Below are 20,293 nucleotides of genomic sequence, written 5' to 3' on the forward strand. Positions count from 1 at the left end.
TTTGTTTATTATTTTATTCATAAATCAGGCCAATAGTTTCCTAGTTTGAATAGTTTTAATTTTGGTAGTATGGCCTTTTTAAGCATGTGATATAGATACACCATAGGTTTTGCTAATTTTTGAAGAATGTACAACATATATAGTTCAAATTGTTGAAGTCCTTAAAATGACGTACGATGTATGACATTAACATCTATGTTATTTAGTTTTTAGTGGAAAGTTGTCCCATTAGCAATCATATCTCATTTAAAACATCCTCTTATTCTATTCTTTCATTACGTAATCGTAAATCAAATGCTTCACTACCAAAAGAACAAGAATACATGTGTTGGTAGCAATGAAAATATATGAATCACCAGTAAACAAACTGCACAGCGATAAATTGATGTTAATCTTACTTGATGATCGTGTTGACACTTGTCTTTCCAGTTCTTCTTGCTTCGCTAAAATGGTCCTCATGGATGATCTCTTTGTTGTGGTCTCACCTGACTGGCTTCCACGTTTAGGAGTTACTTCCCCTGGGTCTACAGTTTTGCTTTGGTCTAATTCATCAGTTTTACTGTCGTCTAAGAAAAGCATCTCTGTCTGTATTCCCTCTATAAATGTTGTTTCACCAAAAGAAGTGTTTGATTTTTTAGGGGTTTTCGGATCAGGGGATTTTGACGTACTCGACTTTCTAAAATCTTTCCCTAATTGGCTTTCCACAATTTGTGTAGCGTGAAAGACATCTTCGTCAGATGTGTCAAACCCGACAAGATGAATATTTGAATCTACGCTAGAATTTGTATCTTCTTTTTCCTTTTCTTCTGGTGCAGACGCAGACATTCTGTCCATTAGTGATGTCTTAAAGCCACTAAGCATGCCAGTCATTTGCTGCGGAATAGCATAAGCAGACTGCATACCTGTTTGAACTGTTGACCAAATGTCAGTTACAGCTCCTTTTGCAGCACTGCCATCAAGAACTGTGCCATTAGAATCAATGTTTAATGCTAGGTCATCATCATCTAGCTGTTTTGCTAAAAATTGTCTTGCATTTTTACCATCAAGAAAACTTTTTGATCTTGAAACCCTGTGATCACTTTTGGATGACAAAGACCTTTCAATTTCAGGTTTTTGTCTTTGCCACACATTTTCATCTGAAATAGAGCGCTGTATATTTGGTTGACTTGCAGGGTTATCTCCCTTAGAATCTGATTCACTACCAGGATTATCTCCCTTTAAAACTTTTTCACTAGCATTGGAATTGTCTCCTGTTATGGTTTCTTTTGATGTACCTTCTGTTGTTGCAGTACTGTCCTCTTCTGTTGTAATTTTCTTTTCTTTTGAATTAACTGTTTGTAAGCTTTGTTGTGATTGGCTTGTATCTACCAATTCTTCAAGATGTATTATTGACTGTGATTGGTCTGATACACTTGTTTTTACAGTATCTTTGCAAACATGATCCTCTGTAATTATACAGGTATCAGAAGTTTCCATGTAACTGTAGATTTCCTCATTACATTTTGAACAAGTAGATGGAAAAAGTTTATGTGTAGTTTTTTCAATATTTGATGGTCGTTTTCTTGGTGCAATATCAAGAAGACTTCTTTCGACCAAAGCCATAGTGTACATTTCACCACATACAATATCCAAGACATTTCTTCCATTAAATGCCTCAATTTGTATTGGGGTAACAGATTTTGTGACTGCATTCACTCCTAATGCTATGCCACTCCCCCATACCCATAATTCATTATCAACAGATAGAGCAACCGTATGATTTTTACCACAGATAATTTTCTGAATTGCAATTTTTTCATGTGGACCCGTATTTCCATGTTCACAAACTTCATCACAAGTCTTAACAATTTCAACAAGATGAGGTAAAGGAACAGTCCCTTCATATAAATTTTCACTCTCTTCTGGTACCCCACATTGTCCTTCACTTGAGACTCCCCAGCAGAAGACATCACCATATTTGGTAACAGCAGCAGAATGATTGGATCCACAAGCAATATATTCAATTTCCTTATCTGCAATATAACAGTTTATAATAAAATCTTGGAATTCATACATAAATGCCATAAATTTTATTTGATATCTTTAAACATAATCGCAATATATAAAAAAGAAGATGTGGTATGATTGCCAATGAGACAACTATCCACAAAAGACCAAAATGACACTGACATTAACAATTATAGGTCACCACACGGCCTTCAACAAAGCCTATACCGCATAGTCAGCTATAAAAGGCCCTGATAATGCAATGTAAAACAATGTAAAACAATTCAAACTAGAAAACTAACAGCCTTATTTATGTAAAAAAAAAGGACGAAAAACAAATATGTAACACATAAACACTACAACCACTGAATATACAAGCTGTTCATATTATAATGTTCTAAATTGGGCTTTATGAGATTGGCTTTGCTAATTGTTGAAGGCTGTACAATGACCTATAGCTGCTTACTTCTATGTCATTTGGTCTCAGATGGAAAGTTGTCTCAGTTGCAATCACACGTTATCTTCTTTTAATAATTACATGAATTTAATTATTTTTTTCACAAATCACGAACATAAACATCCATGCTTCCAGGTTTGGGATTTTTTCGCTGTGATAAAGACCAATTGGTGGCCTTAGCTGTTTTCTGCTCTTTGGTCGGGGTTGTTGTCTCTTTCACACATTCCCTATTACCATACTCAATTTTATTATTAAATTTTAGAATAAAAATTCTGCATATAAATGCACACTTTAACTACCTGTTAGACTCTCAACCAACACTGGATCATGAGTCTCTTTTGTCTCTAAGCTACCCTCCCCCAGTTGTCCATAATTGTTCTGGCCGCAGGCATAGACACCGCCATCCTTGGTCAAAAAGAGGCAGTGGTCCCCACCTAACGCTACTTGTTTTACTTCCTTTTCCTTGAAGATTGGAAAGTTGACAACATCAACACTACCATAGAAACCCTGCCACAGAAAACAGCAGCCATCTTTTTCTTCTTTCTTGCTGTAAAAAAAATAGTCTTTCAAGTTAAAATCTGAATGATGAATTTTTGACAAGTAAAGTAAAGAAAACAAGTTATGAATTATCATTATAATAACAATTAATACATGTACAATTGTATCATCTCTTCTCTTAGCACAGAAGGTTATAAGTCCAATGCTAAGGTTAAACCAGACAATAATATTTGATGTCAGGTGCTTTAATACATAAGATTTGTGTTTTCTGCTTGAATAAATAAAATTTGTATCTACTGATTTAATACAGTAATTTTGTGACTGTATGCTTTTACAATACATGTACTATGTTGTTTCAACTGCTTCAATACATAACAGTGGTATCTGCTGTTTAAAGCCATAACATAATTAGTGTCTGTTGTTGTAAATATTACCTGCTTTTATACATAAAATTTGTGTCTCGCAGCACCTTAAAAATTCAAATCATTAGTTTCTGCTACCTAAATACTGTTTGATTCAGTTATTTTCTTGGGTATCAATTTTCATCAATTGAGAAACACTTGCATTTTAGTGATAAAGTTTAAAAATAATGCCAATCATTGCATGTAAACAAAGTCTTAAAAAAAGTCTGAAATTTGATGAACATTTGAATTTTTGAAATAGTGGTTCACCTGTATCCACAAAATCCACAAAAATTGGTATCAAACAAATAATATTGAATCCATAGTACCTAATTGGTATCTGCTGCTTTCATACCTTACATCATTTGGGGTCTGCTCCTTTAATACTAAGGGCAAACTACTTTATTTGATCTTAACAAACAGTTCTGCCAATCAAAAGATTTAAGTCTTTATGTGTGCTTCAATAAATATTGCTTTCCGTTTTTAAAGTGATAAACCCTGAAGATCTCAAGAAACAAACAATACCTCACACAGGCCTGATTATATCTACCTGACCTTTGATCAGCCATTCAATATTTATATAACATGGCCTTATTTCAATTGATAATTTGATTATTGTCTGATCGTTCTGCACTTCATAAATAAATATTTTAATATATTTATAATCTATATAAACATGTTTTCATATATTCCACTAATACTCTCATCGACCTTTAATACGATTAACTGAATTAAAATCAGTCAACTGCGACAATAATATAAACGAGGAATTTAAATAGTAGAATCTAATTGAAGACATTTGACACTATTGCTCTCAGTCATGAGATAGGCGAACAATTTCAAACGTACTGTGAAACAATTTTGGTAAGTAGATAATTTAAGCTGTGTTGCATCATAAGAAAATTACTATCATTTTCTGCATGGGACATTTTAGATTTATTCACAGTAAAACGTTTACGGTTATGTACGTTTCATTGCTTAATTATAGGGTGCTTCACATCAGAGCATGTCATTTTCTTAAATTAAAAATGTTAATTTTCCTGGAAACCAGCAATTTTGTAGTCTTTAACTTATTTTGGAAAATTACCATTGAATAACTTTCTTGAGTAAATTGCTAAATTTTGTAAGTCTGTATGCTATATCTACATAAAGAAGTTTCAAACTGAAATGTTGGGAAGGGCCTCATTTGAATAAACCAGAAAATTGATAATTGGAAAGCCTGCTTCCACATTTATTTTGTGAGGCACAAAAGCAATTTAATACTTATAACTGAAGCAAACAAAACAAAACATGTATGCATGATATCATTTTTTGTTAATTATGAGATTTATGACACCAAAAAATAATTCAAGATAATTGTTTTACATAAATATCAAGTTTCATTAAATTCAAGTTCTACATGTATTATTTCATTAATGTATTTTGGCAGCCATTTCAAAAATGGTGGCCAACAGCTACTTTTTGATACCAATAAACAATTTATAATAAAAGCATTCCACACATAAACCCATCTATAAGATTTGTTAAAAGCTTTTAAATTTTCACAAAATTCAAAGAGACCTTTCTTTTAAAGATATTGTATTACTATTTCAAATAGGTTAGGTGCAATCTTGACCAATTATATGACAATATTGTGCTGAAAGACAGAGAGTGATTCAAAAAGGGCATTGCAGACAGGTCAGAGCTCAAGCTCAAATTAGACAGATTATTTTTGTAAGAACTTCAGTACAGCAGCAAGGGTTTCAATAAATGGTTGGTAATCAATATAACATACAGTTTGAGCAAAAAGCCCTTTTAAACCTCCAATTGCTTGCAAAAACGGAGCCCTATTCAGAGTAGAATTTGAGAGAAAGAAGATAATCATGATAGGCCTCCCTCACAACCACACAGATTTTGAGCATGATTATCATACTCAAGACTGGATATTCAATCTATCAAAACCCTGGATTTGGTGTTTCACCACAAGTTTTGTTATGAAGTTCAATTATGAGTACTGAGTATTATAATTTATGACAGAGAGTCCTCCAACCTCCTCAAAAGAAAAATTCAACCTTTTGTATAGGCAGGACCATGGGGGCTGGGGGCCCAGGCCCCCCTTTTTTGGGCAGATTTCCTAAATAAATTGGTCTTAGATTTGAGTACCTCAAATAGGTAAATTTCCTAAAGGGTATGTTCTATCTTGAGTCTACCTGCGCCAAGCAATGATAGTTCATATGAAGTGAAATAAATGTGTTTTTCTACAATTCACATGATTTTTTAAATAACGGCCTACACAAATTGTTCAAGATATTTAGAGAGATACATTTTCTTTAATCATTTACTGCCTACAGTGTAAAAAGTCAATATAATAATGCCCTGTCGTTATTTTACAATTATCTGATTTCAAAATGTTTTAAAAATCAATAAAACTATAGACATGAAACAATGTGTGACATTTCTTATTCATTAAATTGATCTTCTTTAAAACAAGTCACATATTTCTTTTTGTTTAGACTCATTCAGTTCATAATAAATGAAATGGAAACATTTTTAATTATGCGTAAAAATAGCATTTGACAATAGGACACCTAAAATTGTATTTTTTTTTAAAGAAATGTGCACACCAATATGAAAAAGAAGATGGGGTATCATTTTCAATGAGACAACTCTTCACAAGAGACCAAATGACACAAATAACAACTATAGGTCACTGTACGGCCTTCAACAATACAAAGCCCATTTACTAAATAATCAGCTATAAAAAGCCCTGAAATGTACATTTAAAAACAAGAATGTGTCCATAGTAAACAGATGCCCCACTCGCACTATAATTTTACATGTTCAATGGATCATGAAATTGGGGTCAAAACTTTAATTTGGAATTAAAATTAGAAAGATCATATCATAGGGAACATGTGTACTTAGTTTCAAGTAGATGTGACTTTAACTTCATCAAAAACTACCTTGACCAAAAACTTTAACCTGAAGTGGGACAAACGAACGGACGAACGAACGAATGAACGGACAAATGAACGAACAGACAGACGAACAGAGGCACAGACCAGAAAACATAATGCCCCTCTACTATCTTAGGTGGGGCATAAAAATTAAATACAGAAATATTGGGTATTCAGACAGCAACAGTAACCCAAATAATTTACCATATGACATCAAGAATGCAACACATATGTCTATAAAAATATGTCTAGCTACTTGTAAATCACTGAATTTTGTATTTCTTGGAAAGATTACTTAGCTTGCAATATCAACAAATTTAAACAATGAAATGTTGGTCATTTGGTTAACTTAATTCATATCATATTACAATAATTTGTTTTGCATGTTTTGAGAATATATGATGAGCCAATGCAGACAAACTTAAGTTTATTCAATCAATGCAATGCATGTCGATTAACATAAGAAATTCGATATTTATTTAAACTCTAATTTGATTGACACTTCTATTTAAATTTGATTAAAATGAAGCAAATGAAACGTGATTTTAATATTTATTTAACAGTACTTGCAGTGTTTTTATTTCTCTCCTGGGGACAAATTTTGTAACAAATAGAGTCTTTCCTTTTGTGTAAGATTAAATAAATCTTATAATATAAAGCAATTCAGTGTGTTTTTTGGTTTCTTTAATTTTGAAAATTATATATTAATGTCCTGTACAAAATGGTTATTCTAAACCATTAAATGTAGTCTTCTGTCAACTTAATCTACCCATAGAGTCATATATGGTCTCAAAGGATCTATTAGTTCCTGATAATTAAGGCTGCTTTTTATTAATGTGAAGAAAGTTTAAGAGTCAACATTTTCCAATATTTCATTTAATTTGACACATAATTTTTTGCTCATTTCTTCTAGAAATATGTGTATATTCTACTTATATGTGGTTAATCTGATATAACACAGATATACTCTGCATGCATGTCAACCCATCCTCATAATAATGAAGAATGTGTTGGCCTATTATAAATAAAGATATTTTTTTGGTGTTTCTTTCTTCTATATTGTTGGGTGCTGTATCATTGATTTTAGTGCATATATAGCCAACATCTGCTTTTTAATTATGTCTAGAGAACTGAAGTCAGCATTTTGCAATTATTTGTTTGTTTGACAAATAAATGTTTAAATGTCATGTTAGTAACATGATGTGACTATTGATTAAGATCATTGTTGGATTTGGGGATTTTTTTGTTTCGTTTTTTTTCCCTCTATTGTCGGGTTCTCTTTCAGTGACCTCTATTCCCAACATCAGTCAATGCCCCCCCCCCCCCCCCCTTTCCCTTAGAAAAAGTTCTGTATCCGCCACTGGCCATGAGCTTTCAGATGACCCTCCCTAATATGCAAACATATCCATTAAATAAAATGGAAAATGGAAATTAATGGGGAATGTGTTAAAGAGATAACACCCCAACCAAAGAGCAGAAAACAGTCATGATGATGGCCACCAATGGGTCTTCAGCACAGCAAGAAAATCATGCCCATTAACGACTAATAAAAGTCAAGAATCTGACATTCAAATTGAAGTTGTAACTATCAAAGTCATCATGTCATGACCCTGAATGACCCCCTCAGAGACATTCTGGCTTCTGGCCTAACTTCTGTCTAACATCTCTGTTTTAATATTTGTCTATAGAATTAAATTCACAAAATAAAATACATGTTTTACTGTAAACGATATTGACACAGACAGTATAATTGGTTAATACTAGCTTATATTGACTTTATTCATTTGTGAAAACATGTATTGAATACAAATCATGTGTGAAGGATGGCAAATAGTAGTTCAATATTAACTGCATATTTCCTTTCACAGTAATACTTAGTCAACAACATTTTGTAAATATTTTAAAGATTTGTAATTTAAAGAGGAGCATAATTTAAGTTCGACTTCAACAATAAGTTTAAAACTTAACAGAATCTTTCTCCATATATAAATGAGGAAATGATGTATAAAACATTATAGACTATTTTTACAGTTAGGGGTTTTTTGCTTGTGAGAGAGAGAGCTGTCTACATATTTCATTTTCATGATTACTGTGGATTCATTATTATTCGTTGGATACCAATTTTGTGGATTTCGTTGGAACAATGGAACCACGAAATCAAATGTTCAACAAAAATCATCTTTTCAATAGGCTTTGTATACAGAGATTGACAAAACCCAAAATCCAATATCCACAAATATGCAAGTTTTCAGCAATCCACGAAAATTGATACCCACGAAAATATATGAATCCACAGTAATGTTCTATTTCTCATACTGTTTTATGTCATTTTGGTCTCTTGTGGAGAGTTGTCTCATTGGCAATCAATTATCATACCAAATCTTCTTTTTTTATATACCTATAGTATGCACACTTTGCCAAGGCTATCAATGAATTAAAAAAAATCATCAACATGCACCTCAATCCAAGAAAATTGGTACCCTTTGAAGAAGATGAAATTAACATTGGTGTACTTATAAGTTCAAAATAGTTCACCTTGAACATACATTATTATCATTATCTGTGTTTAAAATCTGAGCCATTACATAAAAAAGCCCTCAAGTCATAAATATACCATAGGTCTCTATTGGATTGCTTTATGATAAAGGTATCAATATATTGATCTGAGACTGGCCCAGGGTCTATCTTGATAAGATGCTGTAAATGGTCTGAAAAGGCTTGTTAACAATGTAATTGACATTAAAGTCTGACTGAATATTTGAAAGGTGATACATGTCTCTCATAGAAGATTTCAGTGATAGCTGTTGTTTTCAATGTGATAAATTTAGTAGCATCACATGACTTTTTTCTATGCATCTGAAAATATTTTGACAATAATTGATCAAATTGTACTTATAAGGATGTACTTTGGTGAGGTTTTGGAATTTGTGTAAAATGTTCAGACTCCTTTGTGTTTTTCCATACAACATAATGAAAAATATTTTGCCCCATAACACCCATTTATTTTTTCATATAAGATTAAATACCTCATGAAAGGTCATTTACCAAAATTTTAGAAGATTCTTAATTTTCTTTCTTTTGTTTTGAGACCCAATAATACCTATGCAAATATAAGGTAAAAGTCAGTCTTTTCCCGCCATATTTCAAATCCGAAATATATCGAAAAGAAGGTCCATTGCCCATCAATATTTTTATCTTATTTTTATCCTCAATTGATGCTCTACCAGCTTATAGTATAAATTTTGACCTAACCTCACCTAATTACATCCTTAAGCTATGTTCTGGACATATAATAATGAACCAAAATGAAAATAAAGGGAGAATAAATATCACCACAAAATTCTGATTTTGGAAAATTCAACTATTATGCATACATAATATAACGGCACAACCTGACAGAAACTCACACAACTGAGGCAGCTGACTATTTTTTTGTTGATAGAAAAAAATCTTCTATGACACCTTTTAGTTGTCTGCACACCTGTAGTGATGCAAAACGTTTTATACATTTTTTTATTTTTAATTATATCAATAAATTTAGGAGAAATATATTTGTGTATTTTTATCATTCTGAAATTGTTATTTGATTACTTTTTTCTTTAATTATCACCATCCTCATTTCTTTAAAAATACTGCAGACCTTTAGTTAGTATACATAAAGTATTGCATGATAGACAAATTGCTTTTGAAATTTGCAGCTACTTTTAGCCTCTATGTTGCCTAATTCACCTTACCAATATTTATTTACATATTAATTTGAAATAACAGAAATACATTGACCTACATATAATAAACAATTACTTCTTTTTTCATAACACCTTTTTAAGAAATGGACCATCGACCTACTAATCGGTTTATATAACAATAGACATGCAAGACCTTTAAATACCGTTCTATCAAAACATTTCAACAAATACACCCCTTAATACACACAAACAATAGAATGAACCAAACAAGCTGATTTGTCGGACACTTGTGTACTGAGGTGGGGTGAACGTTTGTTCTATGTTTTGAAGGAATATTTAAAGCAATACATAATTTAGGTAAGTGTAATTTCAATGTCTGCACTTTCTTTTTTTTTTCCAATCAGTTTTTAGATTTTTATCTACAAAAAAAAATGTATTATAATACTAATTAAAATATAAATGACTGTCATTGGAAATGTTTAAGGCTTTTAAAAGTTTAATTAACAACAGAAAAATAGAAATTGATTTCTAATTGTTCAAAGCCATAGTTTCAATATGCCACTGTAAACTTGAGATATTTTCTAACATCCAACTCCCCACCCCCTCCACTGATAAAAAAACCAAAAAAAATCCAAACCCAAAGGAATGATAAAAAAAACCATGAAAACACTTTTTTAAACGAGAATTGCACCCTCCGTTTATGAAAAATTTATAGCTTCATGCTAACTTTCTTTTAGTTTTTATAAAAAGAAACAAAAATCATCGACAAGTTTCTTTAATATGTTATATCTAAAAATTCATAAAAGAATAACAAGTTTTCCAAATACCCCTTTAAAATCTTATCTTCAATTTGTTTTTCAATTAAAGAAACATATAGCTATTTACAAACAAATATATTTGTACCCCTCTAACTCTGATTTGAAGATAGCAGTGTTTATTTATTTTTACCTGTTATGCTAATTGTTCTTTTAAAACTACTGAATCGTGGCGACATTTCATTTGAGAACTTGGCTTGAATGATTTTAAACACAATTTCAAAAGATCGCTATACTACTACATGATCTTGTTGGATTATGTATTTGTTATGATTTGTAAATCTGGATAAGTGTCAAAATGTGAAATTTATATACGTCTACATGTAAGTAAATTCTTAAAATTTCTATTTCTAAAAAATCTATATAATTTACGATTGTTGTTTTTTAAAATGACCGAACTTTATAAGGCTTTTTTCACCATTGAGATTTCAAAAATTTATTTTGTATTGTGCAGAGACACTCCTTTACTCTTAGAAAACTAAATATTCCAATAAGAATTGATGATATTTTCGACACTTTTCATTACTTACAAGTCATGCTAGTAATAAAGTAGAATTCATTTCTCAAGATTTTATGTTTTCAAATTTAGTTTCAAATGCAGTTTAAACACCGGCCCTCAGCCCCTGTCAAACAATTCAAAGACTTGAGAAATGCAAAGTATTTGCTGTAACCTTGTGAACCAGCACAATAAAAATCTAGCTAGAAAAATGCATGTCTCTTGACACTTTTAACCATCCATCACTGTTGACACCATTATCATATTTAATCCAATAGAGGGGGTAAAGTGTGCTACTGTATGTTCAAATATTCAATAAATTTAAAAAGTTAAGTGACTTGCAATCACCAATGGTCTAACGACAATCACTTCATGAGAATTTTCTAAATATTTGTTAGCATATTGTAACGCGAGTTTATGGACATCAATTTTTAAATATATTAACTTGAGGCATACATTATAGTATATTTTTGTAGTATACTATATATCTTCCTTCACATGTTATAAATTATTAAATGAGTAAAAAATAATTTTCTGTACCATTACACATATTGAGTTTGAAAATTAATTCATTACAAGTTAACAAAACAAAAATGAGATATTCAATTTCATGCTTAATAGATTTGAAAAAGATTTGTATATTAATATACATTCTATGCTACAAATTATTGAATATGCATGTTCCGTTACACATAAAGCCACATATTGATTTTGAAAACTAATATTATAAATAATTTATAACAAAAAGAGATATAAATTCAATTTAATGCTAAATAGATTTAAAAAAGATTTTAATTCAGTTTTCAATATTTATGGAATGATCTTTATCTTGTTCAATTGTTCTCCTAAAACTTCTATTGAATATTTCACTGCATTGGTTTTATGATATGTGAAGCATAAAAATTTGAACAGTGGGAAGATGGAAGGTTACTGATTTATTGATTTTTAAATTCAAGCAGACGCAGGAATATTTGAGAAGATTTGAATAAAACTGAATTGAAAATTGAGTAATTCAGAAAAGTTTTGAAAAGAAAGCCACAGCCATTTGCATTTTCAATCAAAATATAGACTAAATTGTTACGGACATTTTTCATTTTTATACATCCTTTTACGCTAGTATTTGTATTCAAAGTGATCAAAGTTAAGCATGTTAAATGCACATTATTAAAATATTTTTTGAAACTCAGTTAATAAATTTAAGAATTTCAGTTTAGAAAACTTTGTGGTTATAACCTCAGCATTTATAGGCTTTTTTTCATTAAACAAGTTTAGAAAATTAAAGGAACAATATTGTGGATTCATTATTTCATGCATATGGGGTACCAATTTTCATTTCATTTCATGAGTATATCTATATGGAAACTCCAAATTTAAACGTTTCACAAAATATGAATTTTTCTTCAAGCTTGTATATGTACAAGTTATTGAAATCAACAAAATCAAAATCCTGGAAAAAAGGATTTTTCCTAAATCCACAAAAAATGGTACCCTCTGAAATAAATAAATCTACAGCATACAAAAGTAAAAAGAAGGAAATATGTATTTTACCCCTGTTCTGTTGTTACGATCTTAAAAAAAGGCCATTTTGGGTGGCCAGCAGGGTTTACCTTTCTATGATTTTGAAAGTGGACTGGCCTATAAAAAAAGTTATATGTTCATTAGATCAATTGATTGGTTTATGTTTGCCTAATACTTCCAGTGGCAACTATTTCATGCATGCTCAGGATAAGAACTTAGTTACAATAAATACAATAGTGTGTTGACTGGAATGATAGGTCGAAAAATTTAACATGCCGCTTTAAGGGAGGGGGGCACTTCAATACTTAATCAATAAATGAGGGTAATGGATATGGACAGAAATGTGTTTATTTGACACTGATCCTTTGAATAAACAATATGCTATGAAATCAATTAAATTCTGAATTACATTTTTAAGGAGTAAATCATGAAAAGAACGTTGATGATGTCAGGGTCACATGACAATATTATATGTATGAGCTGATATACCAAACAATTTTAGCCTATCAGAAGATGTGTAACATTCATGTTCAAATGTTACTTTTGCATTTTATTATAAAGAACTGTATAATGGTATATGTACAATCAAAGAAAAAATACATGAGCAGTGCTTTTTCTATACTACTGTGTGTGTGGTGGTTTTTTTTGGGGGGGGAGTACTTTTCATATAAATATACCTAGACATTTTCTGTAAATTGTTCAACTTTCTATGGCACCAATTTTCTGTATTTCTTCATCTTATTCTTTAAAACATATCAGGTTTCACACTGCAAAAAAAGAGGTGATTTTAAGCAGATAAAAAAAACATGGTGATAAATCAAATTGCATGTAGATCATACAGATTCTTAAATATTCAAGTTCCAGAATAATTCAGTTCACATTACTATTTGAGAGAAAAATTATAAGTGGGGTAAAATGGTCTTCATATGTTTCTCGTTCCAGCATTTAAAAGGCCATGATCTATATAGTAGCCCCAAATGTTTACTCACTTGTTTAGTGTATAATAATTCTTCAAGACAATAAACATTTAGAATCCAAAGAACTTTGATACTTTTCTTTGAACAATAACTTTTCTAGTTTGTTTTCCTCAGTTCAATTTTTTGGGGCATTTGTTAAAAGTTGTAATTGATTGATATTTTATTTTGTTGTTTAACAAATTTCGTATCATAAAAAAGCTGAACATTGCTGCATTTTCAAAATCATTGTTCAACTATCTATACCCATCAAGTTCATGACAAATTTTATAATAAGTATACCCCCAAAAGAATGATGAATCCACAGTATGGGATATAATGACATAAGTCAAATGTACAATGTTGCAAACAAGGCAAAGATCAAGTTTAAACCAATAATTATCAGGTAGATTTCGTTTTGTCGTAAAACCAATCTGTAATTCTGTCGAAATTTTTAAATTATTTATCGTGGGAAAATAACTAGTTCTGTTAAAAAGAAGGGAAGAATTGAAAACGATATGTTACAATTTCAATGAAAAGAAATTGGTCAATAATTAGTCACATTCATAATTAATGATACTGTGATGCTGCCATGGAATAATTGCTTACCTAAGCAGTTAAAATATATGTCGGTAGTTAGATGCCAAGTTCAAACTTACAATTAAAATGTCCAACTTTTTTTGTCAAATTTTTTTGGATTATTTTGTAACCTTCAACATGTTCAAAGACATCAAAGAACAGAAAAGTAAAATTTCAGATAAAATGGGTGCAATTTTAGATAAACCTTACAGCTTTTTCCTCTAAAAATTAGTGTCAATTTGGGATTTGAAGCTTGATTTTCTATGAATTGAATGTTCCAGTTCAAAAGGTTCATAAATTCTTCAGTGCTTGTTGCTGCAATGGTATCTACATTTTTTTTTCTCAATGAATTTGTTAACAACTTGTCTATACATTTGTGTTAATTTAGACATTTTCATATTGTTGGTTGTTTGTCAGTTTTAAAAAAAACACGTGCTGTTCGATGTGAGCCAAGGTTCTGTGTTTAAGACCTTACTTTGACCTTTAAAGGTTTATTTTTACAAATTGGACTTGGATGGAGAATTGTCTCGTTGACACTCATACCACATCTTCTTGTACATTGTATCATTATACAATGTATAAGGTAACCTTTAAATGTTTATTTTGTTGTGGAGTATATGTGTTATTTAAACAAAAACAACAACTGATGACCCTAGTTGTGACTTTGGAAAGACACTTAATCTACAATAAGGGTCTGGTCTGTAAAAAGTAGATATTAAAGATATTAAAAAAAAATGCAAAAATTAAGAATGGGGAATAATGGCTAAAAGAAATACAGAAAAGAGACAAAGGGCCTTACAACTAAAGCATTTAGACATGAAGAGCCCTAATTAGACCCCTAAATATGTGACAATCAAGGTTAAACTATCTAAGTTTTTCAAGAACTTTTAACTCTCTCTAATATTTCTATCATTATACATGATCAATACAATAACAAACATCACAGAAACTTAGCTGTCATGTGATTTCTCCCACAGCCAAATGCCCATGCATATAAAGATGAAAAATGAATTCTCCCCTAGCAGTTGAAACCCACAGCCAAATTCCCATTTAATGATGAATAATGTATCTCTATGGCAGTTCAAACTTCATTAAAAATGCAAAAACATGTTTTCACAGAAAAAACATTTTACGTCAAGGACAAAATGACTTGTAATAGGTGATGCATGACATCATAGTCTCCTGCATACAGGTGCACACACATATTTACATATTTTCAATTAGCTAAAGCAGATTATATATACAACCTTCTAACGGTATGCATGACTTTCTTTTAATTTTACCTAATACTAATGTTAGTTCTACTTGAGTAGAAATGAATTGATAATATTTTAATTCTATTATTGAATGATATTTAGTCAAATAAATATTTGTCATTTAATTTTTATTTTTTAGGATAAGTAGTTTACAATTTATTTCCTGCTTCCATATTTTAAGGACATAAGCTTAACTTTAATTCTCTGTAACATTGCTGGTTTTTTTCTACAGTCTTTAAATAACAAACTATTGCCCAGCATGAATCCAAATATTTTTTAATACTTATTTTATTTAAGTTCTAAATAAATGTATTTCAGGATTGGTTTTTGCTGTGAATATATATTTTACATATGTACCAATTTGGTACATAGATTTTGTTCTTATTTTTCTTATTTCAATTGTCTTAAATTTGTCATTTTGGGGTCTTTTATAGCTGACTATGCTGTATTGGCTTTGCTCATTGATGAAGGCCATACAGTGACCTATAAATTTTTTAACGTCTGTGTCATTTGATATCATGTGGAGAGTTGCCTCATCGGCAATCATACCACATCTTCTTTTTTATACAATAATCAATAAAATAAATGTAAAATGCAGTCAATCATATTTTAAGAATTCGTTAGCCTGGCTTAAAAAGTGCAATTTAAACCTTCAATTGTGCCGTCTATAATCCTGTTTACATATATTAGATTTTCTGAATGAAAAGGATAACAGGATAAACTAAACAGTTCTATCTACTCAAAATGTTTATTTTAGTTTCATTAAAAAAATGTAATTAAAAATGGATAAACTCAAAGTTTGAATAATTTGTTTGTAGTGAAATAAAGTTTCTGACAAGCTAAAATAACAATTACTGAAATTAGGTTCTCACAAATAAATGCCTCAACCGTATTTAACCGCATTTATCCATCTAAAGAACATTAGAGGGTTCACGAAGCAAACTTTGGCTTGGAATGTGAAATTAAAAAAAATTATGTTTTTCGTACGGTTGAGAAAAATAGGCCATAAAAATTAATGACTTGGAAACCGAACAACAAATTAAAGTTTGAGGGGATAATAAGCTACTATAAAAGGAGAAGAAAATAGTGGCATATACTTTTGACTTTTATTTTACTTTCTGTCACCTTTATGTACTTTTTAAAGTTTAATCTCATACAAAATAATCATAAACAGAAGGAAAGTTTGACAAAGCATTTGAATTTAAACCACTTAACAGTTAGATGCAGACTAGACCTTTTGCTCAATTTATATAAACGTTTACCGGGTACAAATGTACGTACTCAGGTACTGTGAATTATAATTTATGATTTGAGGAATTCCAATTCTCTTATTTTTTGGGTAGGTTTAGCTGTCAACCACAAATTTAAATGTTTAACTTAAAGATAAAGATTTGTATAATGCAGACTTTGGCAAAACCATGAAATCAAAAACCCACAAAAATAAGAACAGACGAAAATAAATCTAAACCACTTCAAAACTGAAAATTTAATAGTAAGGTATTTTAAGTGCAAAAAAAAATTGGTTTAGCTGATAAAAGAATATCTTTAGGTTTAAGAATTTGTGTTCAGAAATAAACTTGTTTCTTTTTTTCCAGATGGACTTTAAATTCCATAAAGAAACATGGGACCTAGCCAATACAAGGATACTAGTCTTGTAGAGACCCAGGGGAGTGTAAGTCCAGTGGGACAAACAATGGACCTGACCGATGACATTGAAAAGATAGAATTAGACCTAACTGGATTGGACACTAGTGATGAAAAAACTCGCTATCGCCAAAATAACACAAATGGTGGACAACAAATAAGTCCCAGAGCTGCTAAATACAGAGATGGTGGCTCAAAAGGGAAGTTTGCAAAATATATCACAGTTCCCGAAGATAATACAAACAAATCCTCACCAAAGTCACATAACTCCCTCAGAGGAGCCCCATCTATGATTTCTGGACATGGTACAACTAGGTCTAGAGGAGCACCATCGTTGGTTGGAAGTGTGCCAACTACAAGTTATCACCCTGGACATGAGGGCACCATAAGGGGGCTGCCATCTTCTATGGGCACATTGACTGGAAGACGTAATCAACCTGCTTATAAATCTTGGAATGGTGCACTTCCTAATGGACATCTACCACATGGTCATACTCCTAGACCAGGAACACTCGCTTTTAGACGAGGGGGAACTGAACGCAAGGAACAATTAGTCCACCATTTTGGAATAGAAGTTGATAAACATATCAATCATAGATATTCCCCCGGGGAGGAGATTTCTGGTCGTGTTGTTTATGACGTTGCACGAAATTTAGAAATACGATTCATTGAATTTCAAGTTATCGGACACTGTGCTATCACTACTGTTAATAATATAACAAAGATTAAAAAAACAAAAGTTGACAAATTCCTGTGTAAAAGAAAATATATGGTGGGGACACCAGATGGAAGGTGGACTTCACTCATAACCCCTGGACATTATGTATCAAGCTTTCGCTTTTTGCTGCCGTCTGGAATACCATCAACAGTTCAATACGATGACAATAGAAATGGATTTAGTACAGAGATAACATATATGCTGAAAGTAAGAATTTGTGACGAAGTAGGATCCACTTCAGCAAGAAGCAATCATTCTTTGAATACTCTAGTAAAGGTGCTCCTATCAAGGAGACTTAATTTTACAGTACGAAGGCCATTTGATATTCATTCTGTACCCATGGGCCTTATGCCGATTATTCATACTGAAGACATTCAATTATCGTGTTCGGGAGTTGCAATAATAGATATGAGTCTAGATCGCACATGCTACTTAGCAGGTGACAACATCATTGTACATCTAGAGACTCAAAACAAATATGCCCGTAAAATCAAAAGTATTTCTTGTGAGCTGGTTCAAAAAGTAACTGTTCTTGCTAATAAGTATCGAGAAACATACACTGTCATCTCGGTCAAGGAAAAAAATCCTCAAGGAGTTAAGTCACGACATAGTAAAGAAAAAATAATGAGTTACAACATAAACATGCCTACGCAGGTGTCATTTTTACCCAGCATTCTTCCAGGATGTCGGACATTACATGTGACATATACAATATTTCTAAGCATTAAATTCAAATTATGCAGTGGAAAATTAACAATGGAAATCCCTATAAGTATAGGACCTGCAACAAGTTCTTCGAACTTAGAAAAATACAATTCTGTACCTAATTTCAATCGGCCAGTACGATTCCCTCATTTCAACAGGAATGGAGATAGCAAAATCTCCTTAGCAGGAGAACAGGGACCTCATGTTCATTCAAAGTTTTCACATGAAGGATGCGCTGGATTACTTTGCTGTTTTGGAAATGATGGAATTCGGTAAACCCTGTGAAAACTTTCAATAGAAATGGAATTACATTATTATGATTTGTTACACTGTAATTTATTCAGCAGTATTATCCACATAAAATAAAATATTATTTATAATAATTTATATTCTTCTCACATTCTTAATTATTTACTATCAAGGTCAAAGTGTTCGACTTCAATAAAAAATCCATGGAACACAAATAATGCTGCTGCTTGCATATAATGTTATAAACGGACATAACTAAGGAGTAGTAAAATGAAGTGACCGAACACATTATAACTTGATCTTTGCTTTGTGGTAATAAGCATTGTGTTCAAGTTTCATTGCATGTGGTTGAGGCAAACTCAACTAGCTAGAGAACTGTGACCAATTTCAAGACATACATGTAACTTCAGGCTGAAAATGGTAATAGCTTATGCCCCCTCTGCTATGGAAGGAGCACTTAACACAATCATCAAACCATGAAAGAAACATAACATGAAAGTAAAAATCTATAAAATACTGGACAGTACAACAGATCAACCAAACCATCAACATTAAACTCCTCAAAGACAAACAACAAATGGTCCAATGACTTGGTACACTAACAAACAGAATGTTAATTAGACTGAAATCCAAGTATATATATACAAACTAAAATACCAATAGTAAACATTTGGTTGGTATTGGTGTGCCACCTTTCTTTGCTTAAGGATGTACTTAGGTGAGGGTAGTTAAAAATTATTAAATTAAGAAGTTAAAATTGATACTATAAGCTGGTACATCAACTAAGGATAAAAATAAGTTAAAAATATTGATAGGTCATGGAACTCCTTTTCAAGATATTTGAGATTTAAAATATGGCGGGAAAAGGCCGACTCTGACTTAATTTTACCTTATATTTGCATTGGTATTATTAGGTCTCAAAACAAAAGAAAGAAAATTAAGAATCTTCTAAAATTTTGGTAAATGACCTTTCATGAGCTATTAAGTCTTATGTGAAAAAATAAATGGGTGTTATGGGGCAAAATATTTCACATTGTATTGTATGGAAAAACACCAAGGAGTCCGAACATTTTACACAAGTTCCAAAACCTCACCTAAGTACATCCTTAATTCATTTACAAGAAGTGCTCTATCACCATGCATCCCAATTTGTAAAAAAAATGGCTTAAAGTTATTCCCCAACAGACAACTTTTTTCCCAAACAGTGCAGTCTCAGTCATGTCAGTAGTAATTGTGCATGAATACAAACTGAAAAACACTCATTTAAAAACATTTCATGCCTAAAATGACGATATGTGCAGATTAAAGGGTCTATTTATGTATCATCACTTATTTTAAAGCAGGATTTAACTCTTGAAAGTGGGTCTGTAAATTGAAGTTTCAGTCAAATTCATGG

The 20,293-nt window shown here is 31.3% G+C and overlaps 2 protein-coding genes across 7 annotated transcripts in view; one reads left to right on the top strand and one right to left on the bottom strand.

Annotated features, from left to right (window-relative positions):
- The window catches only part of LOC134693921 (alsin-like), a 64,655-nt gene that overhangs the window by 35,257 nt on the left and 9,105 nt on the right, over positions 1-20,293 (bottom strand). For 3 of the 4 annotated variants that reach the window (XM_063554858.1, XM_063554859.1, XM_063554861.1), the window contains 4 exons: positions 13,471-13,560; positions 12,824-12,910; positions 2,743-2,990; positions 399-2,012 (listed from right to left, as the gene is read on the bottom strand). In XM_063554858.1, coding sequence (XP_063410928.1) covers positions 399-2,012; positions 2,743-2,990; positions 12,824-12,910; positions 13,471-13,478 — 1,957 coding nt within the window. In that variant the 5' untranslated portion in view covers positions 13,479-13,560. The remainder of the gene's footprint in view (positions 1-398; positions 2,013-2,742; positions 2,991-12,823; positions 12,911-13,470; positions 13,561-20,293) is intronic. The other variant, XM_063554860.1, reaches the window with a different exon arrangement.
- Positions 10,193-19,035, top strand: LOC134693923 (uncharacterized). 3 transcript variants are annotated; one of them, XM_063554864.1, is made up of 2 exons: positions 10,193-10,321; positions 17,177-19,035. In XM_063554864.1, exon 2 carries the CDS (start codon positions 17,203-17,205, stop codon positions 18,922-18,924), a length of 1,722 nt encoding a protein of 573 aa, XP_063410934.1. In that variant the 5' UTR covers positions 10,193-10,321; positions 17,177-17,202; the 3' UTR covers positions 18,925-19,035. The 3 variants fall into 3 exon arrangements, with proteins under 3 accessions (XP_063410934.1, XP_063410933.1, XP_063410935.1); XM_063554863.1 differs by lacking the exon at positions 10,193-10,321 and adding an exon at positions 10,957-11,102; XM_063554865.1 differs by lacking the exon at positions 10,193-10,321 and adding an exon at positions 15,498-15,581.

Source organism: Mytilus trossulus, chromosome 13 (genome assembly GCF_036588685.1).
Source record: "Mytilus trossulus isolate FHL-02 chromosome 13, PNRI_Mtr1.1.1.hap1, whole genome shotgun sequence".
Classification (NCBI taxonomy): domain Eukaryota; kingdom Metazoa; phylum Mollusca; class Bivalvia; order Mytilida; family Mytilidae; genus Mytilus; species Mytilus trossulus.

What these genes read in the sequence shown, in the direction of transcription:
- LOC134693923 (XM_063554864.1), top strand. Translation starts at nt 17,203, where the DNA reads ATGGGACCTAGCCAATACAAGGATACTAGTCTTGTAGAGACCCAGGGG.